The sequence below is a fragment of the Microtus pennsylvanicus genome, chromosome 17 (assembly GCF_037038515.1).
Source record: "Microtus pennsylvanicus isolate mMicPen1 chromosome 17, mMicPen1.hap1, whole genome shotgun sequence".
Taxonomy (NCBI): Eukaryota; Metazoa; Chordata; class Mammalia; order Rodentia; family Cricetidae; genus Microtus; species Microtus pennsylvanicus.
In genome coordinates this window covers 13,045,046-13,070,334 of record NC_134595.1, presented here as the reverse complement: position 1 = coordinate 13,070,334, position 25,289 = coordinate 13,045,046, and the positions used below count along the sequence as shown (strand labels likewise).

The 25,289-nt window shown below is 39.0% G+C and overlaps 1 protein-coding gene across 1 annotated transcript in view; it reads left to right on the top strand.

The window, feature by feature from the left end:
- LOC142836859 (uncharacterized) overlaps window positions 1–25,289 on the top strand; it is a 309,196-nt gene that overhangs the window by 4,138 nt on the left and 279,769 nt on the right. Inside the window, 1 exon segment of the mRNA XM_075951512.1 lies at window positions 216–314. Coding sequence (XP_075807627.1) covers window positions 216–314 — 99 coding nt within the window.

Here is a 25,289-nt window from a genome sequence, read left to right as displayed (position 1 = left end):
GAAACTGGAGTGAAGCTCTATGAATGTAACCAGAGTGGTAGAGCCTTTGCTCATCACAGTAGTCCCCAAAGACATAAAAAAAAACATAATGGAGAGAAACTTTGAATGTAATCAGGGTTGAATGTAATCAGCCTTTACATGTCAAGGTAGTCTCCGAAAACATAAAAGAAACCCATACTGTAGAGAAACATTATGACTGTAATTAGTGTGGTAAGGCTCTGTTTATCACAGTCATCTTCAAAGACATGAACTAACACATTCTGGAGAGAAACCCTATGAATGTAATGAGTGTGGTAAAGCCTTTTCACTTCACAGTACTCTAAATGCATGAAAGATCACACACTGGACATAAACTCTATGAATGTAATCAGTGTGGTAAAGCATTTGCATGTATGAATAATCTAAATCATGAGAAAATTCATATTGCTGAGTAATCCTATAAATGTTTTCAGTGTGATCAAATTTTGTACTTTATATAAGAGCAAAACTTTTTGTATGCATCAATCTGTTAAAATCTTTGTATATTACAGTAGATATTGAGTACCTGAAAAAGATACTGAGGACTTCTTATTATAAAGTATTTGGTAAGATCTTTAGCCAAAACACTTAAAATCAGCTACACAGTGATTTGGGATTCCCCTTTGTATTCTGTGAATGTATTTTGTTAACATTGTTTAATAAAGAAGCTGCTTTGTGTCTGTTATGGTTTTCGTCCCTTTAAGAGATAAGCCACACCCATTCCCCTCCCCCTCCGCTGACTTAGGCTGATCTTCAGCTTCAGGCCTGAGCTTGTTCTCTTTTCCATTTTGCTCTCAGAGAGGCAGCTTTGCTTCTGCCTCTCTCCCCAATTCTCTGCTTCCCCCCTTCTCTGTCTCCTTCTCCTCTCCTCTTATCTCTCTCTGTCTCTCTCTCTCTCTCTGTCCCCCCCTTCACGCATCCTTCTCCATAACCCCCTGAATAAACATTTTACCTCTCCCTGCATGTCTTGTCTATCCATGTTTCTGTCTTCTGCCTGCCTGCCCGCCATGTGTCTCCCTGCCTGGGACCAGCCATTGCTCAGGGACCAGCAACCGTCTCTGCCTGGGGCCCACTGCCTGTTGCCATATGGCCAGCCACCACTGCTCTGAGACCACCAGCTGTCTCTGCCTGGGACTGGCTGCTCCAGGGCCCGCTGCCTTCTGCCACATGGCCCGCTACCACCACTTGGGACCTATAGCATTTCTGCTGCCTACTGCCGTGGGGATCTTGCAGCATTTTTTTAAAAAAAACAACAGTGTCTATGGCAGGGCAGAATAGAGCAAGGCACAAATTCCATGCAGAGACAGAGGAGAAAAGAAAGTGTAGTCAGACTCCATGTATCTGCTGAAGAAGACAGATGCCCTGGAAACTTACTGGAAAATCACAGGTCTTGTGGTAAAATACAGAATAATAAGAACGGGTTAATTAAAGATGTCAGAGTTAGTTAATAAGAATCCTGAGCTAGCTGGGCCGTGGTGGCATACACCTTTAATCCGTGCACTTGGGAGGCAGAGGCAGGTGGATATCTGTGAGTTCGAGTCCAGCCTGGTCTACAAGAGGTAGTTCTAGTACAGGCTCCAAAGCCACAGAGAAACCCTGTCTCAAAAAACCAAAAAAAAAAAAAATCTGAGCTAATAGGCCAAGCAGTGTTTTAATTAATAGATATTCTATGTGATTATTACAGTCTAGGCAGCCAAGAATGAACAAGAATCCTCTGCCTATAACACAAGACTATTTCTTCTATAGAAATAAATTTGCAGCGTTAACAATCGTTTCAAGCATTATGCCATTTTTATACAGTTTTTATTTAGAAACTCATGGTAAAAATGAATATATGAAGCTCTTTGTATAGGGTAAATGGGCCAGCCAAAGAAACACATCCTGACCCTGAAACTAGAGCCAGTGAAGTACATAATTTTGACTCTGAAACTGAATTCAAAAAATATATCCTGACTCCAAAATCAAGACAAAGAAACATACTTTGTTCCTGAATCCAGAGCCAATGAAAGAAACACCTGACCCTGAAACCAGTCTCAAAAGGTTTTTAAGGGGTAAGTGAAATAACACACTTTGACTCTGAAACAAAAGCCAAAGATACACATTCTATTCTTGATCAACTGAGCACAAAACCAGCTAATCCCTAAACTGGAGATCTACCAACCCCTGAGCATGCAATTCAGCCAGTCTCTGCATTGTTCAAGATTAGAGATGAACATCGAACCAATTCCCACCCTGAGAATCTACTCCCTGGGAAAACTGTCCCTACGAGTCCTATATAAGTTCTGTACCCGTTCAGTTGGCATCTGCCCATTTCTGTCCTAGCAGAGGCAGCCCCTCTCCTGGATTCTTCCCTTCCAAATAAATTTCTTGAATGAGTTTTGGGTGAAGAACATTCACTGGAGTGAGAAGAAATTGTGGTGGATTAGAACAGAGAAGCTTTGATCACCTCTGCTGGCAAACTCTCTTAAAGAAACAGGGCAGAAGTAGCAATGCTTCACCAGAGACTGGAACATTTCAGCAACAGTTTCCCATTAACTCCAGTGAAGCAGAGAAGTAACAATTTGAGCTGAAGCTGAGAAATTCACCTCTGTATTAGGAAACTCCCTAGTGTATTGGAACAGAGAAGCATTGGAAACCTCTGCTAGGAAACTCCCTTAGAAAAGTGGAGCAGAACAGCAATAGACATCTCTACTTTGAAGCTCTCTTAACAGAATGAAACAGGGCCCATATGTGATGCCTTTCTTGGAGAGGAGCAGTATATCCTGCCTGAAGAACCTCTACCACTGGACAACAGCCTCGGGTATAGCTGGACTTTGCAATAGTCAGTATGTATCAGGGACCATCTTTGACAAGTATACCACTTACCAGGGTAGGGGCATGGGGAATCGAAAAATAAGTAAAGAGAATGAAGACACAAGTGAGAAGAATGAAGCCGAAGCATAGGATAAGGAGGGAGTTCCAGTGAATACTGTAAGTCGGCCTGCATTTAATTTTCCATATACTTTTATACCCCGATACAACAGGGGGAAGAAGACAAAAGACTGCTTTAACGTGATGCATAGGACAAATAAATCAGTTCCTTGCTTGAATACTTTGAGCCATCAAGTCCATAATTATTGAGAAAAACATTCTGTTATTCAAGCAGTGAATCCACCCTAGACTAAGTATCCTACAGGCAGTCATTCCCTAGGTCAACCTCTTAATTCAAAAGAAGTATGTTTGAATTCTCTCCCTTTCCTCAAGGGGGAATAGATTTACCTATGTGGGCCCTCTTATAGTCCAAAACACAAGACAGCCACACCTTAGGTCAGGGCGTGTAACCACACCTGGTAACAACTTTAGCAACCTCAAACTCTGACCTTCAGGTGGATTTGGACCTCCACAAGGATACCTTTTCTCCTCATAGCTGTAGGTATCCAGTGCACTTTCCCTTCACAGCTGTAGGCAAGGCCTGACTCTAATAGTCAGGATACCTTTTTTCAGAGCTCTAGGTATCAGCAGACCTTGCTTCTACACCTTCAGTTATAGCCTGACTTCTCACCAGTCAGTTAGGGTTCGGAGTTAGGGTTAGGGGTGTTAGGGTTTAGGGTTAACAGTTAGGCTTAGGCAATTGGATGTTTTTCTATGTATGTATAGTGGTCTGGACTGGCATCTGGTCTTATAGTGTTAAGCACAGTTATTCAGGCCATTCTGACTTTTAGATTATTCCCCTGAGTCGTCAGATATAATTCTAGTATGTCTACCTTCATATGTTACTCAGTTTATTTTCTTTGCATTTTTTAATATTAATTTTTGTTCTTTATTATTATTAGAGTCAAGGATAATTGGTTTTCTGGCCCGAAATATTTGGTGTTTTGTATGCTTGTTGTTCCTTATTGGCTTCTCCTTTAAGTTATGGACATTTTCTTCTGGAAATTTGTTAAAAATAATTTCTCAGCCTTTGAGCTGGGATTCTTATCCTTCCTTTATCCCTATTATTCATAGGTTTTATATTTTCATGGAGTCTGATTTTCCGGATTTTTTCAGGAAACTTTGAGGTTTAATATTTTCTTTAACTAAAATATCCATTTCTTCTTTTGTGTCTTCAACACTTGAGATTCCTCGATCTCTTGTGTTCTCTTTGTGAAGTTTCACTCTGTACTTCTTCTCTGAATTCCTAAATTTTTCATTTCTAGTATATCCTCAATTTGGGGCTTCTCTATTGATCCTATTCCCCTTTTCAGTTCTTTAACAGTTTTCTACATTTCCTTTCTATTATCTCTTTGTATTTTACTGGATTTCTTTAAGGGATGTATTAGTTTAAGAGGTCCTCTTTAAGGACCTCTATCTTCATATGGGTGGTTTTCAGGTCATGGTCTTGTGCTTGAAGTATATTGGGATATTCAGGGCCTGCTGTTTTGGAGGATAGCTGAACTCTTATGTAGTCATATTCCTCTGAGTCTTATCATGTTTTTACACTGGAATCAAAGAATCCGCAATTAGGATGACAGGAGATATAGATGCTGATTTATGGGTTTGACTACGTTTGGTGGGTGTTTCTTCCCCTGGTTTTTATTTTCTTTATGGATTTTTGGAACCTATGATGCCTGTATGTTGCCTGTTAGGAAATTTTCGTGAAGCTGATAGCTGTAGTCACTTGGGATTTTAGGTGAAATGTGTTTCTGTGTATTGGGAGCTTACACTTAGAAATAGAGATAGACTAGGGTATGAAGGCATTCACAGGAGAAAGAAGAAGAGAGCAAAACATGGTCTGCTTATTTCACCTCCTTTGAATGGGGGGAGGCAGTGAAAAGAGATAAGCCCAGAAGTTCTGCTATAGCAGTGGGTATGGGACTTGAGGGTTAGATCTAAGGAACAAAGTAAAGGGAAACTTTACAGCCTTCAGACTTTCTTAGCCGAAGTGAATTGTGGCTTTTTGGGGGGTGCTTCCTAGTTGTAGGCTCATATGAAACTACAAATGGAGAGAGGGAGTTTAAGAGGGGAAGGTCTATAGGACGTACAGGTGTCAGCACACAGAAAAGGAAGACTGAAGCCCATTATCTACTGCATAGATAGGGATGAGACTAGGAAAGTGGGTTTGAAGGAGAGGAATAACTTTGAATGTTTTCAGTTAGCTAATCTGCTTCCCTTTCCTGTTCAGCTAGTATGTTTGCAGGGAATGTCTGCTGGTGTTGGGGGATGGGATAATGGTGTGAGTTGGAGGAGAAGATCTTTGTGATCAACTGGGGATGGGGTCAGAGAGGAAAGGGAGACAGCAGCAGGTTCCCTGCTACAGAACTGGCATAAGAGTTTGGGGGTTGTATCTGTAGAACAGATGGAGAGGTGTGGACATAATATCTGCCCACTTGTTGCCCTGGCAGGAGCAGTTCTTGGATTAGCAATGCATGTCTGCTGGTGTTTGGTTCTGGATGAAACAACAAGTTGGGGTAGAAATTAGAAGGGGAAGATCTGTGGGATCCACAGGAGATAGGAGCAGGGAGTACAGGAAAGGTACCCACAGGTGTTCTGTAGAACTTGGATGTGACTGGGGGAATGTACCTGGGGAAATAGAAGGAGAAGAGAACAAAGATCTATAGCCTACCTGGTTTGCTGTCAAGCATGGTCTCTGCTTGAACATTTTATGTGAACTTGGGAACAGTGTGTACTTTCTGGGTGCTTTTTACACATAGAAGTCAGAAGAAGGCATCAGATCCTCTGAAATTGAAGTGAGAGCCATGTGTCATCTTCCATTGGGTTCTGAGAAGCAAACCCGAGTCCTCTGTTCAGCAGCATCTATTCATACCCACGAATCATTTCTACAACCCCCTCTGCCTACTTTTTTTTAAATTTATTTATTTATTAAAGATTTCTGTCTCCTCCCCGCCACCGCCTCCCATTTACCTCCCCCTCTCCCAGTCAAGTCCCCCTCCCTTGTCAGCCCAAAGAGCAATCAGGGTTCCCTGCCCTGTGGGAAGTCCAAGGACCACCCACCTCCATCCAGGTCTAGTAAGGTGAGCATCCAAACTGCCTAGGCTCCCCAAAAGTCAGTACGAGCAGTAGGAAAAAAAACCCATTGCCATTGTCCTTGAGTCCTCATTGTCATTGTCTGCTATGTTCAGCGAATCCTGTTTTATCCCAGGCTTTTTCAGACCCAGGCCAGCTGGCCTTTCTGAGTTCCTTTGCAGCTCTTAATATTCTTTCTTTATTTTGTATGTTTTGTGTTTTGATTATTATATGGTGAGGAGATTTTTTTTTTGGTTCATTCTATTCGCTGTTCTGTATGCTTCTTGAACCTTCAAAGGAATATCTTTCTTTAGGTTGGGAAAGTTTACAGCAGACTTATTTGTCATAGCCAGAACCTGGAGTCAACTTTAGTGCCCTTCAACTGAAGAATGGATAAAGAAAATGTGGTACATTTACACAATGGAGTACTACACATCAGAAAAAAGTAACATCTTGAAATTTGCAGGCAAGAAGATGGATCTAGAAAACATCATATTGAATGAGGTAACCCAGACCCAGAAAGACAAATATAATATGTACTTACTCATAATTGACTTTTAAACAAAAAGCAAAGAAAAAAAACCAGCCTAAAATTTACTACCCCAAAAAACCTAGACAATAAAGAAGACCATAAGAGATGTACATGCATCTAATCTACATGGGAAGTAGAAAAAGACAAGATCTCCTGAGTAAATTGAAAGTATGGGGACCATAGGAATGGGAGAATGGAGGAAGTCTGAGGAATGGACAAAAAATTGCTTAATAAAAACAATAAAAAAATTTATACATATATGAATATGTCAAAATGAAACCCATTGTACATCATTAATACATGCAAATAAAATACTTTTATGCGTTATTTGGAGAGGAGAGGACTAAGATTATTAAATTTTAAGCATAAGCTTGGTAAAAGAATATTTAAGATATGAATTTATTGTCAATCTTCCTGCAAGACTGATGTTGCCAAGCATTATGGATATATTATTTCATTTTAAAAACTGAATAAGGGAGGAAACTGAAGCAAGAAATATTGAAACAGGAAATCTTTTGAGTCAGCAACCATCTTCAAAATCATGACACAGGAACGTATTAGTTATGAAAGCTTGGTAGTATGTTTGTTACGTGCTACCTCTTATAACCTATATTAACCTGTTTCTCCTCATCTATCTTTTGTATCAGGGTTTTTTTTTACCTTTCTTTCATTCTGCATGTTTTACATCTCCCTTTTTTCTCCCTCATTCTCTCTTCTCCATCTTTTATCCTCCCATATATTATCTCTGCCTAGGAACCCCACCTATCACTCTGCTGTCTAGCTATTGGCTAGTCAGCCTTTTATTAGACAAATCAGGTGCCTTAAACATCTTTACATAATTAAACAAATGCAGCATAAACAAGTATAACACATCTTTGTGTAGGTAAAGTAATATTCTACAATATAAACAAATGTATCACATCTTTGCAAAGTTAAAGTAATATCTCACAACAGAATAATGATGTAGGATATAATTCTTTATGCTGTGAGTATCATTGGTTAATTAAAAACCTCATGCACATAGCAGAATAAAGGTAGGTGGGGAAAACTAAAGTGAATGATGAGAGAAAGAAGGTGGAGTGAGAAATGCCATATAGCCATCAGAGGGAAAAGATGAGAGCTGTTAATTGGAAACTTGCCGGTAGGCCACTAGCTTCATGGTAAAATGTAAAATAATAAAAATGAGTTAAATTACGATGTAAGACCTAGCCAATAAGAAATCAGAGATCATAGGCCAAGTAGTGATTTAATTAATTCACTTTCTGTGTGGTTATTTTGTTGCTGAGCAGCTGGGACCAAACAAGTGGCCTCCTACAATTAATTGGGACCCAATGTGGGGATTAAATCAAAGAATATGCAATTAAGAGTCTCATGATCTACTGACTGAGAAATGGGTTCAATTAAGATGTTAGAGCTGGTCAATCAAAAGAGATAATATAATTAACCAAGCAGTTATTTAATTAATACAGTTTCTTTGTGGTTACTTTGGGGCTGAGCAGTTGGAAACAAACAAGTGGCCTCCTACAACAGAATTATATGTTCAAAGAGGACAGTTGATACTAGTGAGGCCCTTTCTGCTTTAGTGGGAATTCTTATGTCCCTTTGGTGAATGGATAAGGTAAAAAACTGATATTTAATTCTGATGTTTGGCGACATGTGAGTGAAATCTTCCTGCCAGTCTTCTCTTGGCAAAGTTGCCCTATATTAGACAGTTTATGAAATGGAGGTTTTCTGAGGGCCCCCTCCTACTTGACCTGACAACAGGTAGGAGAAGCTTTGGAAATGGACAAGAATAGAGATGTTCCCTTCCCCAAAAATTCAAGTTCATTTAAAAGTTGGAAGATTCTGAACTCTGAAATGTGTACTGTGGTATCTGTTGATAAGGTTCTTCCTTCACTTGAGAGAGAGCTAGAAGCAGTACTTTGTTCTGTGGGCTTTATAGCCATCCCTTTTGAGTGAGGAGCTACCCACTTGTTAGCCATAGAGGTCAAGCAGTGGTAGCACATACCTTTAATCTCAGCACTCAGGAGGCAGGGAGAGATGGACCTCTGTGAGTTGAAGTCCACTCTGCATTATGTGAGATAGATTCAGTCTAAAAGAGAAATAGAGCCAGGTGGTAGTGACTCATACTTTTGAGTCACATGCCATTAATTCCAGCACTAGAGAGCTGGAGACAGGAAGTGATATGGCTGTGCAGAGAGAGGTTTATAAGAAGGGAGGACATAGGAGTTTACCCCATTCGATTTGAGGATTTGTAGAGACCGGAGACCCCTTCAGTCTGATGATTTGTGGAGACAGGATCTTGTCCCCTTTTGTCTGAGGATTCAGTAGATGTAAAAAGTCTCTCTAGTGTCTAGCTCCTTTACTTCTCAAGTCTTTCACCATTTACCCCAATTACTGACTCAGGGATTTTAGTTATTAAGAGCAATTACAATTTGTGCTACATCAAACTTGAGATTTGTTCCCCAAGGAACTAGAAAAGAACACTCTTAGTAGGGGTAATTCCACAAAGAATGGTCAATATATAACCTACAAAAAATGCATTTTTATTTTGGTGTCATCATTTTGCTGTAGACAAGTGTTTGGTTAAGTCAAGTTAAATGGGAACAGAAATGTAGGCAGTTCCCCAGCAAGCCCAGGGTCCTATGGCTACTATGTCACTATGTAGACTCTGCAGATTATGCAGGGTCAAAGGTCCATTTAAGAGTCAAGCTCTGTCCACTCCTGATTCCCCACACCCTTCTGGAGATGCAGGCTGGTCCTTGCCTCTCATTCCTATTCCTCTCCATATTTCTCTTTCTCTCTTCCATCCCCTACTCCCTTTATCTCAATAAAGCTCCCACATAAGATCTGCCTTCATGTTGTGTCTGTTCCTCACCAACCTTGGGCTCTCACCTGCCACATGGCCCCTTGGCCTGCCAAGATCCACCTTGCATCATTTTACAATATCAGTTCTTAATTTCAGTTATATATTCAACAAATGTCCAATAAATATGTTAATTCATGCTATCAACAATAGAAAACTGATGATGAAAGTTCATAATAATAGAAAAATATCAATACAATATTGATTATAGAGATACATGGTGACATCATCTGACTTGAGAACTACAATAAAGGCTGCTATTGAGAAAGAATAAAGAGATCAACAGCAAACAACAACAGCCCGTGTACATGAATCAAAAAGCTTGCTTTAATTAATTTGGTCATGATGATTCAGGTCAGTGATCTTTCTCTTCCCATCTTTGGGGTTTATAGTAGTCTTGGCAATGTCAGCCTCTAGGAGGCCCCGATGGTCAGAAATTGTAGTCTATGATGGTCTGGTAGCTCTCTCTAAACTTGACAACATAGGTGACAATTCCTTCTACCTGACAAAAAGAGACCCTGTTCTCTCCCTGAGACTGCCTCTAAGCTCATATGCCTGACTTATCTCGTGTATGTCGCTGGATTCAGTTCTTTGAAGAATCTTTCCCCTGTTATCCATAAGGCAATTAGACATTGTGCTAGAGCATTACAATAGGACAATGGTTCCACAGATAATGAAAACATGTACTAGAGAGCTTAATGATAGAGTTTTTTTATTCTGCCGACCTTCCCTGTTCCTTTAATAGATAAGCTTCACCCATCCCTAATCCCCTGCATCTTCTAGTCAGGGTAAGCTGATCTCCTGGCAAGTTCTCTTCTTTCTCTTCTACTTTCTTTCTATGTCCCTCTATTGAAGAGGAAACCACCTCTTCTCCCTCCCCCTCACCTTCTCTCTCCTCTCTCTCTCTCTCTCTCTCTCTCTCTCTCTCTCTCTCTCTCTCTCTTTCCATTTCCATCTATTTCTCTCTTTACTTCACTCCATAATCTCCTTACCCACTATATATACTCTATACCCAAAATCTCTCCTCATAGTGTATGTGTCTGTCTCCAACCCTCCCCAGTGTTCCACCCACCAAGAGACCTGCCAGGGTCATACTGCTGTTAATCTTCCATTGGTGCTGTCAGCTCAGCAGGATATCCCTTGCAGCTGAGGACTGATAGGGATCCTGTAACTTCTAACCCTTTTAAAAGGTCAATTTTCCAACTTAAAATCACTGGAATTCTACACCCAAAATTAAATGGTAGGTTCTTCCCACACATCTGGCCATGCATCCATGAGTGTGCAATCACACAGCAGTTGTTCCCCCACAGAAAAAGACCCACTATTGGTCAATTGTTTGCCTATCAGTCTTAAAGCCCCTAACTCAGTCTCCCAACTCCACATGATTATGTAGGCATTTGCTTTGTGCCCACCTCTTCTCATGCCCCCTGTACTTTGTGTGTGATAACACAAAGCCAGGTTTTGCTGCAGTCCATGCTATACTTCTGGGACACTGGATTTCTGTCTCTAGACCTTCTTCTTTCCTCACTCATGGAGACTGTAGCTTCTCCCCTCTGATATCAAACTACATAGCTGCCTATTCTGCCGGTGATTTTTAGTCAGAAGCGCAGCCTCCTTTCTCTATATCTATCTGCCTTTCATTTCTGGCATGCAATCATATCATTCTAAATTCTGTGTCACCACCACATTGCCTCTAGCTGTGGCCTTGGCTAAGCTCTGAGTTCAATGAATGAATGGATCATGCATACAATGAAAGTTGAGGCATTTGACTATAATACTAAGGGTTGGGTATGAAAAGCAATTTCCAATGGTTTGAGGAGACATCAAAATGCCAAATGTTTTAATTGTGGTAGAATAGACATCTGAGAAGGGATTGTAAAGAAGGGATTCCTAGAAATAATGTCTTCTCTGGCAATGGCAAAAATAGAAGGGCTCAGATCTCAATATTCTGGATTCTGTAGAAGATATGGCCAAGGACAACATTGGGCAATGAATGTAAATCAATAAAAAACAGACAAGGGAACCTAATGCTAACAGGAAACATCTGGGGGTGGCTCTCACAGTCCCCCATGTCAAACATGGTCCAGTCATTCCAGTTACTGTGTAGGACATATCTCACAAAAAAAAAAAAACCCACATTCTGTTCTGGAGGATAAATCAAAACTTCAAATAAGAAATAGGAAACATGTTTTGGCAGACTTCTATAAATGAACAAAGACCAAAGCTGAGAGTGTGTATAAATAGCATTTTAACTGAGGAATTACTGGACACGGGTGCAGATATGACTATCCTTACTTCAGAATTTTGCATCTTTTCAAGAGGCAGATGTTCAGATCCTAGGAATACAAACACTGTCTCAAGTGAAACAAAGCACAAGGTGGGTTCAATTAATAGGGACAGAAGGACAAAGAGGGAGGTTAAGATCTCATCAGCTAATGTCACAGCCAATTTATAGAGTCATGACCTGCTGCACAATATAAATACCCAGATTAGCATTCCTTCAGTTCAAGAAAATCATGCCTCTGGGAAGAATGTCATAAGGTAGTATTCTTTTTTTAAAATTTATTTATTTATTAAAGATTTCTGTCTCTTCCCCGCCACCGCCTCCCATTTCCCTCCCCCTCCCCAAATTAAGTCCCCCCCCCCTCAGCCTGAAAAGCAATCAGGGTTCCCTGTCCTGTGGGAAGTCCAAGGAACCCCCACCTCCATCCAGGTCTAGTAAGTTGAGCATCCAAACTGCCTAGGCTCCCACAAAGCCAGTACGTGCAGTAGGATCAGAAACCCATTGCCATTGTTCTTGAGTTCTCAGTAGTCCTCATTGTTCGCTATGTTCAGAGAGTCCGGTTTTATCCCAGGCTTTTCCAGACCCAGGCCAGCTGGTCTTGGTGAGTTCCCAGTAGAACATCCCCATTGTCTCAGTGTGTGGGTGCACCCCTCGCTGTCCTGAGTTCCTTGCTCATGCTCTCTCTCCTTCTGCTCCTGATTTGGACCTTGAGATTTCAGTCCTGTGCTCCAATGTGGGTCTCTGTCTCTGTCTCCTTTCATCTCTTGCTGAAGGTTAATATTCAGGAGGATGCCTATATGTTTTTCTTTGGGTTCTCCTTATTTAGCTTCTCTAGGATCACTAATTATAGGCTCAATGTCCTTGGTTTACGGCTAAAAACCAAATATGAGTGAGTACATCCCATGTTCCTCTTTTTGGGTCTGGCTTACCTCACTCAGGATAGTGTTTTCTATTTCCATCCATTTGTATGCAAAATTCAAGAAGTCCTTGTTTTTTACTGCTGAGTAATACTCTAATATGTATATATCCCATACTTTCTTCATCCATTCTTCCATTGAAGGGCCTCTAGGTTGTTTCCAGGTTCTGGCTATCACAAACAATGCTGCTATGAACATCGTAGAGCATATACTTTTGTTGTATGATAAGGCCTCTCTTGGGTATATTCCCAAGAGTGGTATTGCTGGGTCCAGGGGTAAGTTGATCCCGACTTTCCTGAGAAACCGCCATACTGCTTTCCAAAGTGGTTGCACAAGTTTGCATTCCCACCAGCAATGGATGAGTGTACCCCTTTCTCCACAACCTTCCAACAAAGGCTATCATTGGTGTTTTTTATTTTAGCCATTCTGATAGGTGTAAGATGGTATCTTAAAGTTGTCTTGATTTGCATTTCCCTGATTGCTAAGGGAGTTGAGCATGACCTTAAGTGTCTTTTGGCCATTTGAAGTTCTTCTGTTGAGAATTCTCTGTTCAGCTCAATGCCCCATTTTATAATTGGGTTGATTAGCCTTTTACGGTCTAGTTTCTTGAGATCTTTATATATTTTGGAGATCAGACCTTTGTCAGTTGCGGGGTTGGTGAAGATCTTCTCCCAGTTAGTGGGTTGCCTTTGTGTCTTAGCAACAGTGTCCTTTGCTTTACAGAAGCTTCTCAGTCTCAGGAGGTCCCATTTATTCAATGAGGTCCTTAATGTCTGTGCTGCTGGGGTTATACGTAAGAAGTGGTTTCCTGTGCCCATGTGTTGTAGAGTACTTCCTACTTTCTCTTCTATCAGGATCAGTGTGTTCAGACTGATATTGAGGTCTTTAATCCATTTGGACTTGAGTTTTGTGCATGGTGATAGATATGGGTCTATTTTCATTCTTCTACTGGTTGACATCCAGTTTTGCCAGCACAATTTGTTGAAGATGCTGTCTTTTTTCCATTTTATACTTTTAGCTCCTTTATCGAAAATCAGGTGTTCATAGGTTTGTGGGTTAATGTCAGGGTCTTCTATTCGATTCCATTGGTCGACTTCTCTGTTTTTATGCCAATACCAAGCTGTTTTCAATACTGTAGCTCTGTAATAGAGTTTGAAGTCAGGGATGGTAATGCCTCCAGTTGCTCCTTTGTTGTATAAGATTGTTTTGGCTATCCTAGGTTTTTTGTTTTTTTCATATAAAGTTGATTATTGTCTTCTCCAGATCTGTGAAGAATTTTGATGGGATTTTGATGGGGATTGCATTGAATCTATAGATTGCTTTTGGTAGAATTGGCATTTTTACTATTTTGATCCTCCCAATCCAGGAGCAAGAAAGATCTTTCCATTTTCTGGTGTCCTCTTCAATTTCTTTCTTCAAAGACTTAAAGTTCTTGTCAAATAGATCCTTCATATCCTTGGTCAGAGTTACCCCAAGATATTTTATGCTATTTGTGGCTATCGTGAAAGGTGATGCTTCTCTAATTTCCCTCTCTGTTTCCTTATCCTTAGTGTATAGGAAGGCCACTGATTTTTTGGAGTTGTTCTTGTATCCTGCCACATTACTAAAGGTGTTTATCAGCTGTAGGAGTTCTTTGGTAGAGTTTTTGGGGTCGCTTATGTATACTATCATATCATCTGCAAATAACGAGAGCTTATCTTCTTCTTTTCCGATACGAATCCCCTTGATCCCTTTATGTTGTCTTATTGCTATTGCTAGAACTTCAAGCACTATATTGAAGAGGTATGGAGAGAGTGGACAGCCTTGTCGTGTTCCTGATTTTAGTGCGATGGCTTTGAGTTTTTCTCCATTTAATTTAATGTTATCTGATGGCTTGCTGTAAATAGCTTTTATTATATTTAGGTATGACCCTTGTATCCCTAATCTCTCCAAGACTTTTATCATAAAGGGGTGTTGAATTTTGTCAAATGCTTTTTCAGCATCTAATGAAATGATCATATCGTTTTTTTCTTTCAGTTTATTTATATGGTGGATTACATTGATAGATTTGCGTATATTGAACCAGCCCTGCATCTCTGGGATGAAGCCTACTTGATCATAATGGATAATTTTTCTAATGTGTTCTTGGATTCGGTTTGCCAGTATTTTATTGAGAATTTTTGCGTCGATATTCATGAGTGAGATAGGCCTGTAATTTTCTTTCTTGGTTGGGTCTTTGTGTGGTTTTGGTATCAGGGTAACTGTAGCTTCATAAAAGGAATTTGGCAATGACTCTTCTGTTTTTATATTGTGAAATACATTAAGGAGTATAGGTATTAGCTCTTCTTGGAAGTTCTGGTAGAATTCTGCATTGAAACCATCTGGTCCTGGGCTTTTTTTGGAAGGGAGATTTTTGATAACGGTTTCTAGTTCTTCACGACTTACAGGTCTATTTAGATCGTTCACCTGGTTTTGGTTTAGCTTTGGTATGTGGCACTTATCTAAAAAAATGTCCATTTCTTTTGCATTTTCTAGTTTTGTGGCATACAGGCTTTTGTGGTAAGATCTAATGAGTCTCTGAATTTCCTCTGTGTCTGTGGTTATGTCCCCCTTTTCATTTCTGATCTTATTTATTTGCGTGTTCTCTCTCTGTCGTTTAATTAGTTTGGATAGGGTTTTGTCAATCTTGTTGATTTTCTCCAAGAGCCAACTTTTGTTTCATTGATTCTTTGGATTGTTTTCTGCGTTTCTATTTTGTTGATTTCCGCCCTCAGTTTGATTATTTCCAGTCTTCTACTCCTCCTGGACGTGTCTGCTTCTTTTTTTTCTAAAGCTTTCAGGTGTGCTGTTAAGTCTCCGATGTATGCTTTCTCTGTTTTCTTTAAGTGGGCACTTAGTGCTATGAACTTTCCTCTTAGCACTGCATTCATAGTGTCCCATAGGTTTGAGTATGTTGTCTCTTTATTTTCATTAAATTCAAGGAAGACTTTAATTTCTTTCTTGATTTCTTCCTTGACCCAGGTGTGGTTTAGTAGTTGACTGTCCAGTTTCCATGAGTTTGTCGGCTTTCTGGAGGTAGGATTGTTGTTGAATTCTAACTTTAATCCGTGGTGATCTGATAAGACACAGGTGGACACTGATATTTTTTTGTATCTGTGGAGGTTTCCTTTGTTTCCGAGTATGTGGTCAATTTTCGAGAAGGTTCCATGGGCTGCAGAGAAGAAGGTATATTCTTTCCTATTTGGGTGGAATGTTCTATAGATGTCTGTTAAGTCCATTTGCTTCATTACCTCCAGTAGTTCTCTTACTTCTCTATTAGGTTTCTGTCTGATTGACCTGTCCATTGCTGAAAGAGGTGTATTGAAGTCTCTTACTACTAGTGTGTGTGGTTTGATGTCTGCCTTGAGTTTTAGTAATATTTCTTTTACATTCGTGGGTGCTTTTATATTAGGGGTGTAAATATTCAGGATTGAGACATCATCCTGAAAAATTGTTCTTGTTATGAGTATAAAGTGTCCATCTGATCTCTTCTGATTAAAAAAGGTCACCAGGCATTCAGGCTGTACAAGAACACAAAGCATCTAGTAAAACTTCAGAGATACTGATAGCCCTATGTTTAAAATGGTTAACTGTGAAACAAATACAGGTTAAACAATGGTCTTTAACAGAAGAGAAACTGCAGGCTTTAGAACAGCTGGTACAGAGCAACAAGTTTCTCGCCATATTAAAGAATCAACCAGCCCTTGGAAATCTCCTGTATTTATTGTTTAAAAAAAATCTGGAAAACAAAGAATGGTGACAGATCTAAAAGTTGTCTTTAAGGTAATTCAACTTATGGGCCCTCTACAATCTGGAGTTCCTTTCCCTTCCCTATTAGCTAAAGGATGGCCTCTTGTAGTTATTGATTTAAATGACTGTTTCTTCACTATACCTTTACCAGGAAATGAAAGAGAAAAAAATTGCCTTCACAGTGGCTACTAACAATTCTTTTTTCAGTTACTTTTATTTATTATTTATCACAGCCACAGTTTCCTCTCCCTCCTTTCCTCACATTCCCCCCTGCCACCTCCCGTCTGCCCCTCAATCCACTCCTCCTCTATTTCTTTTCACAAAGGGGCAGGCCTTCCATGGATCAACAAAACATGTCATAACAATTTGCAGTATGATTAAGCACCTCCCTTGTATTAAGGCTGGACAAGGCAAACCAGTATTAGGAGTAGGGTTCCAAAGGCAGCCAATGTATTTGCAACAGACCCTGCTCCCACTGTCAGGAGTTCTGCAGGTAGACCAAACTACACAACTGTCACATATATGTAGATGGCCTAGGCTAGTCCCGTGCAGGCTCCCTGATTAGTAGTTCAGGCTCTGTGATCTCCTATGAACCCAGGTTAGTTGACATTGTTGGTTTTCTTGTAATGTCCTTGACCTCTCTGGATCCTACAATTTTTCCTATCTCTGATTAAGATTCTGCGATCTTCACTTTCCACCATTCCTCTTAGCTTCTCATCTTCCCACTTTTCCTGATTAAGAAATTCTAAAGTGCAATCTATACAATATAACTGACTGTACTTATACACAAGCATACAAACATATGTATATACACACACATATTATTTGTTTGATATTGTGTAATAACTTTCATTTAAACAACCTATTAACAGCAAAACACCTTAATGTTTATGCCTATTATATCTGCTGAGACCATGTTATCCATCAGGCTAAGCCAATTCAACTCGATACTTATTTTTTATGCAATAATGTTTTTTAATTTTTAATTTATTAGATTTTTTAAAAAAAATACCAATCCAAATTCCCACTCCTTCCCCTCCTCCCATTCTCTCCACATACCCTCTCACCTACCCACATCTACTCCTCAGAGAAGGTAAGTCACTTTCGTTTGTGGAAGGTCTAAGGACCTCCCTACTACATCTATGATGTGGGAGTGATTTCTTTTTAATAAAGAAACTGCTTGGCCTCTGATAAGACAAAAAATTAGGTAGGCAGAGTAAGCAGAACAGAATGCTGGGAGAAAGAAGCTGAGTCAGGGAGTCGCCATGATTCTCCCACTCCAGGCAGACACAGGTTAAGATCATTCCTGGTAAGCCAGCTCGTGGGCTACACAGATTAATAGAAATGGGTTAGATTGATATGTAAGAGCTAGCCAATAAGAAACTGAAACTAATGTGTCAGGCAGTGTTTAAAAGAATACAGTTTCCGTGTAATTATTTCGGGTAAAGCTAGCCGTGCGGGCGGCCGGGTGCCGGGAACGTAGCCCCACCGCTTATATTACAACACATCTAGGCTGAGCTAGGTATATATCCAAGAGAATGGAGTCCACAAAAGCCAGTACATACAGTAGAGATAAATCCCAGTGCCATTGCCAGTGGCCATTTAGTCTGCCACATCCATAGAACTATCAACCATATTTAGAGGGACTAGTTTGGTCCTATGCTTGTTCAACTTGTTAACTTGTTAACTTGTTAACTTGTTAACTTATTAGTGCAGGTAAACTGTTTCAGTGGATGAACCCTTCATAGTCTTTACCTCTTTGCTCATATTCTCACTCTTTCCACTCTTTTTAACTGGACCTCAGGAGCTCAGTTCAGTGCTCCAATGTGGGTCTCTGGCTCTGTTTCCATCCCCTTGCTATCTTATAATCAAAACACAAAACATACAGAATAAAGAAGAATACTAAGAGCTGCAAAGGGAAAAGGTCAAGTAACATATAAAGGTAAACCTATCAGAAGTACACCCAACTTCACAGTGGAAACCATAAAAGCCAGAAGATCCTGGATAGATGTGCTGCAGACACAAAGAGACCATGAATGCAAGCCAAGACTACTATATCCAGAAAAGTTTTCTTTCACCATCGATGGAAAAAACAAGATATTCCATGACAAAAACAGATTTAAACAATACATATCCACAAACCCAGCCTTACAAGAAGGACTTTAAGGCAGACCCAAACCCAAGGAAGCTAACAGTACCCACAAAAACACAGGCATCTGATAACCCCCCACCAGCATAACCCAAAAAAAGGAAACACACAAACACTATTACCAAAATGACTGAACAAAGGTTCAAAGGTAATATTTAAGATAATCATCAGTCTGACTATAGGGAAAGGCTAGTTTGGGTACCCTCTTCTCTACTGCTTAGAGTCTTAGTTGAGGTCATCCTTGTGAATTTTCTCTAGAGCCAGGTTTCTTGCTAACCCTGTAATGGCCCACTCAATCAAAATATATCTTTTCATGCTCTCATATCTGTCCTTCCTCTATCTTGACTGTCCCATTCCCTCAAGTTCTCCTCAACCCTCCCCTTCTATTCTCCTTCTCCCCTTCCTACTACCCCCTGCTCCCATGCTCCCAGTTTTGTTAGGTGAGTCTATATATATTTTTCTTTGGGTTCACCTTATTACTTAGCTTATCTAGGATCATGAACTATAAGCTCAATGTACTTTTGTTTATGGCTAGTATCCACTTATGAGTGAGTATATACCATATTCATCTTTATGGGTCTGTGTTACCTCACACAGGATAGTGTTTTCTAATTATATCCATTTGCATGCAAAATTCAAGATGTCACTGATATTTACCACTGAATAGTACTCTAATGTGTAAATGTGCCACACATTCTTTATCAATTTTCAGTTGAGGGGCATTGAGGTTGTTTCCAGGTTCTGGCTATTACAAATAATGCTGCTATGGGCATAGTTGAACAATGTTTTTACAATATGATTGAGCATCTTTTGGGTATATTTCCAAGAGTGGTATTGCTAGATCCTGAGGTAGGGTGAATCCCAATTTTATGAGAAGCCATAATACTGATTTCCAAACTGGTTGTACAAGTTTTCATTTCCACCATCAATGGATGAATTTCCCCCTTACTCCACATCCTCTCCAGCATAAGCTATCATTGGTGTTTTTGATCTTAGCCATTCTGACAGATGTAATATGGCATCTCAGAATTGTTTTGATTTGTATTTCCCTGATGTCTAAGGATGTTGAACATTTCCTTAAGTATCTTAATTGTATTCTAGTCATATTGCCTTCCAGAGATTCTGCTACAGGTATTTTAATGCAGAGGAAAGATATTATCTTAGAATGGATTTTTTTTAACACAGAAACCAAGTAAAAAAATTACAAATTTGTGGAAAAGGTCTCTGAATTAATTATAAAAGGAAAATAGAGATCTTTGTCAACTAGCAAGAATAAAACCAGAAGAGATTATAGTGCCTTTACTAATGGTGAAATTAAAATATTATGGAAAATAATGAACCATGGCAAAGAGTTTGTGCTAATTTTGTAAGGAGAAATTAATAGCTATCATGCCAAAAATGATAGAAGTAACCTTATAAAGACAATTACTTGGATCCTTCCCTGCATTGTACATGACACACCAATAACTGCAGCCTTTACATTCTATACTGATGCAAAAAATCAGGAAAGTCATGTTACAAATGAGAAGGTTCAAGTAATGTGGAAGAATCCCTTATAATTCTGTCCAAAAGGCAGCATTATATGCTATCCTCATGATACTAAGGAAGTTTTAAAAACCTCTCAATAAGACAGGCAGCTGAGGTAAATGCCTTTAATCCCAGCACTCAGATAGCAAAGGCAGGCAGATCTCTGAGGTTGAGTCCAGCTGGGTCTATGAGAGCAAGTTCCAGCACAGGTTGCTACAGAGAAACCCTCTCTTGAAAAAACAAAAAAAAGCCCTCTCAATATAGATACTGATTAGCAATATATATAGAAAGGGTTGTCTTTCATGTTGAAACCACTGAATTTATAACAGATGATATAGAACTGACTTTATTATACATTTGGTTCAAGATATAATCAGGAATAGGCTTTGTCCCATATACATATCACACATCTGGTTTGATACAGGTCTGCCAGGTCCTCTAGCACAAGTTAATGCAGAAATAAATCTATTATTGATTGGAAATACACTGAAAGCCTCAGAATTTTATATTAAAAATTATATCAGTTGCAAAGGCTTAGAGAGTTTTCTATTACATGACAACAAGCTAAGGAGATTATAAAGAGGTGTCCTACTTGATCTTTCTATAACCAAACACCATTACCTGAAGGGAATTACACAAAGGGTACTCAAAGGAATGATATCGAGCAAATGGATGTGTTCCATTTTACAGAATTTGGAAAATTAAAATATGTATACCACACCACTGACTTTTACTCAGGTTTTCAATGGGCAACCACTTCAAGCTCAGAAAAGGATGATTCAGTAATCACATAGTTATTGGAAGCTATGCCTATCATGGATATACCTGCACAAATAAAGATAGAAAATGGTCCAGCATATGTCCCAAGAAAATGAAACAGTTTTTTTGCTTATTATAATATAAAACATATTACAGGTATACCAAACAATGCTACAGGTCAGGCAGTTATAAAAAGATCAAATCAAACTGTAAAGGATATATTACACAAACAGAAAGCGATGGAAAATACCCCCCAGAAATACATTGCATAATGTTTTATTAACCTTTGATTTTCTTAATGCTAATGAGAAAGGAACAATGGCAACAGAGAGACATTGGATAATAGAAAAAAACTTCTGAAGTAAATCAGTCAGTGTATTTCAATGATGTGTTGACCTGATGAAGGAAACCAGGAGATGTACTATGTTGGGGAAGGGGTTTTGCTCTTATATCCACAGAGGAAGAAAAGCTATGTGTTGACAGAGGTTTCTGTCCTGCCCAGTCCTGCGGCAATTCAGTCCCAAAGAAACACACAAAGGTCTACATTAATTATAAACTGGCCTAGTAGTTCAGGCTTTCTTATTAACTAATTTTTACATCTTAAATTAGCCCATAATTCTTGTCTGTGTTAGCCATGTGGCTTGAAACCTTTTATCAGCTAGGTATTGTCATCTTGTTTCCTCTGTATCTGGGTTACAACTGCAGACTGAAACTTTCCTCTTTCCAGAATTCTTCTATTCTGGTCACCCCACCTATTCTTCCTGCTTGGTCAGCCCTCCTACACTTGCTGCCCAGCTACTGGAAAATCAGCATTGTATTAAACCAGTATAACCAACAAACATCATAGGGTACAAGACCATTGTCCCACAGTAGGTATGATTACAATCGAAATTAATAAAGATTCAGTTTGAAAAGGAGAAACCTCTTGAAAAAGAGAAATGGCAGCTCATCCATAGAGATGATAATCATAGAGGTGGTAAGGAAAACTCATAAGGGTTGGGGCAGGGCTCTGTTCTTGTCTTTGCAGGAAAATACTCATCTTCAAAAAGTCAAGAAACTTTGGACATTTAGATGCCTAAAAAAGATAACTATCCAGAAGAGATCATCAAGCAAAGAGAAATCTGACTTATGGACAGGTCATCTGTATGCCAAATTTTCATTACCTAAATATAATTTAGGTATATATATATATATATATATATATATATATATATATATATATATATATATATATTTCTCAGTATAATAATAGTTACAACTCATTTAAAAATCAAAGGTGGCTTTGGAGTTGGACAATGGCTATTGTTCTCTAGACACAAGCATATTTTTAGGAGAAAAATTCAGAGTTTCTGTCTCATGTCAGGAATAGAAAGAAGAAAGAATTTATAAAAAAATTTTACTTTTCTCCATAACTATTTTTGTCTCTATTATACCTTTCATTGACTATATGGCTATATGAATAACTTTTAAGTTTTCCACAATGAACAATAAATTTTCCTGCAGTAATCTTGAAGTTTCTAGGAAGAAGATGGGGCTCCACAACAATGACTCTACCTGGTTGATAAGACATCACGATACTGATAGCACTACTTTGAGATTGGTTTGGGGTACCAGCTGCTCAAGATGGTTTCAACGTGGTTAGCTGAAATGGTGCACCTTCTTACAACGTTCTGGTCAGAACATCAGAAAAACCCTATGGACTACTCAGAGACTATTTGCAATTATACCAGATAGGAATCTTGAATCTTAACCATCATTTTAGTTTTTCAGGATCCCATAGAAATAACATCACCCCCATAACAGCTGGAAGTAATTCTAGAAGATGACATCCTTTCTCCCAATAAAGTTTGTCCTAAGGGTTAGGGACATCAATTAGGGGTTGATTATAACTGGTATAGGGTTGGGGGTTGGGGTAGAAATTTTGTAGGCTCAGGGATCTCCTCTGGAAAAAAAGGAGATTGAATTGATAATATGTAGATTAGTGTGAGCTTACTCACATTAATAATAATAGTGCGTAATACATGTAATACTTGTGAGCTATTATTTATAGACAATTTATATTGGTATAGATTCTTGTATAGTGATACAAATTTAAATTATACTTGTTATATTGAATATGTTCCTATTTCTGTTTACAATATTTGTACACCTATGCAAAACTATTTTGCCATATTGTATGCATGCATGCTTTTAATTCAGTTTAAGACATTTTGTATATTGACACAATTTTAGGATATATTTATCATATTACACTGTACATTTCTATCTCTGATCAAAATACTTATACATTGTTTACTTTTGGGGGTTATTGTCCACATTTGATACACAGCTGTTTAAAGATTGTTTAATATTCTGTTATAAAGTCTTAATATTTAAGCTATATAGGTACTAAGAATTATAGGCCAATAGTCATCCATATCTGCCATAGTTAGACTAATCAGGTTCTTTTGATACATAGAGGTTGTATTCCTCATAGTTAGGTAATCTTCAACCACTCGAAAGAACTATAAAATATTGCATTTAAATAAATTAGGGTTCAGTTGACTGACACATCATTGCTCCTGGCAGCACCAGTCTTTCCTGAGATAATGTTGGGCACTGAAGACACTCCATTTGGAGCTTGCTTTTTTCTTGGCAAAACTGGTCTTTGGGCAAAGAGCTGCCCATGCCTTGACCACTGACAAAATGCATGATGTCTGGACAGGACAAACAGGATACAAGAAAAAAGACTGTCAAGCCTTGCCAAGATCAGTAAGACAGTTCTGAAAATTTTTCCTACCTCTAAAAACGGTCTGTCAGTTACTCTAGGTCTTAGCCAAAGTTGATTGTTCCAACATTGCAAATGAGACTTTGGGTGATTTTCCAGGTAGCCAGTTGTTTCTGTCATTCATTGCACACTTTGGAAGTTACTTGACTGCATATCCTATCTACTCAAGTAATATTATATCCTTTCTCAGGTCTTCAATGGGGTTGAAGACTAGATAGTCGTAGTTACTTTCCTGTTATGACTTAGCCAAAGTATTTCTAATACAAGTCTTAGACTACTTAGGATAGAATAATCATTGAAACTTTTAACATATGTTTCTTGCTTAATATTGTTTATACTGGTTGTAATTCCAATATTTATACTTGATATCTGTTTTTATTGTATATAGGTTTGTATTGGGTTTGGAACTCTCCTATTTAGACAAAAGGGGGAAGTCCTGGGGAATCTCCTTTAGCCAATGGCGTTTGAGATATTGGACCAGGTTGGGTGTGGCCTTCAGTTCTAGAAACGTTCTCTCTCTCTCTCTTCTCTCTCTCTCTCTTTCTCTCTTCTTCTTCTTCTTCTTCTTCTTCTTCTTCTTCTTCTTCTTCTTCTTCTTCTTCTTCTTCTTCTTCTTCTTCTTCTTCTTCTTCCTCTTCTTCTCCTTCTCCTTCTCCTTCTCCTTCTCCTTCTCCTTCTCCTTCTCCTTCTCCTTCTCCTTCTCCTTCTCCTTCTTCTTCTTCTTCTTCTTCTGGAGAGACTGGAAAGGAAGACCAGAAAACTAGGAGTTTGTTCTCTTGGTGACAGTTTAAATACCCTGTGGGAGTGATCTTGAGTATCTCTGGGGAGCAGTCATCATTTGGCAGAGTTTGTCACGGGCAGAGTCTGTACTGAGGCAACTCCAAGGGTAGAAGAGTTGCGGTGGAACTTGCACCCAAATATTCCAGACTCTTTGGATATATGGATGCCAGGGGCTGGAGTGATCTTTTCACCCAAACATCCCAGACTCTTTAGAAATATAGATGCCAAGGGCTGTATTGATCCTTCCAGATAAACATCCCAGACTCTTTGGGTATATGGATGCCAGGGGCTAGAGTGATGCTTCCACCCAAACATATAGTTGTTTTTTTTTTTAAAAAAAAAACAAAACAAAACTCCATATTGAGCTAGAGCTTACACAGTGAAACTCACCACAGTCAACAGGTTTCTTGCCAGTTATGCAGCTATCACTGCTCTAATTCAAAATAATGTTGGAGTGTTGGAAACACTATCTCCAAAAAGCAAAATCTTCGCAGGCTGTAGTGATGTACCACCACTTAAACCCCAACAGCCTGGCGCAAGAGAGAGGTGAGTCTCTTTCTACAAAGAGAAATCTACAAAGTGATTTCCAAGCTATCCAAAGCTACATAATGAGCCCCTGTCTCAATAAATAAAAAAGCATGACAATAAATAAATAAAAAATAAATTAAGACATAAAAAGAGAAAAAAATTAAATCCTAAGCTGTTTTAACTGCATTATTTTTAATTTTTTTCTTGAGGCGGTGTCTCAGTGAAAGCAAATGAGAGCTTTGTAATTCCAGGTGCCAAATTGTCGTAGCTTTGAGAGTGACATACCCGTGTATCCTGGCTTAAATGCAGCAAAAATTCTGCCCATATAATTCTACTTCAGGCTGACCTCTTTTTTCTTAATTTAGTTTAGAAGTCCAAACAAGTTCTTACAGCAGTGATGCTACTTGTCAGT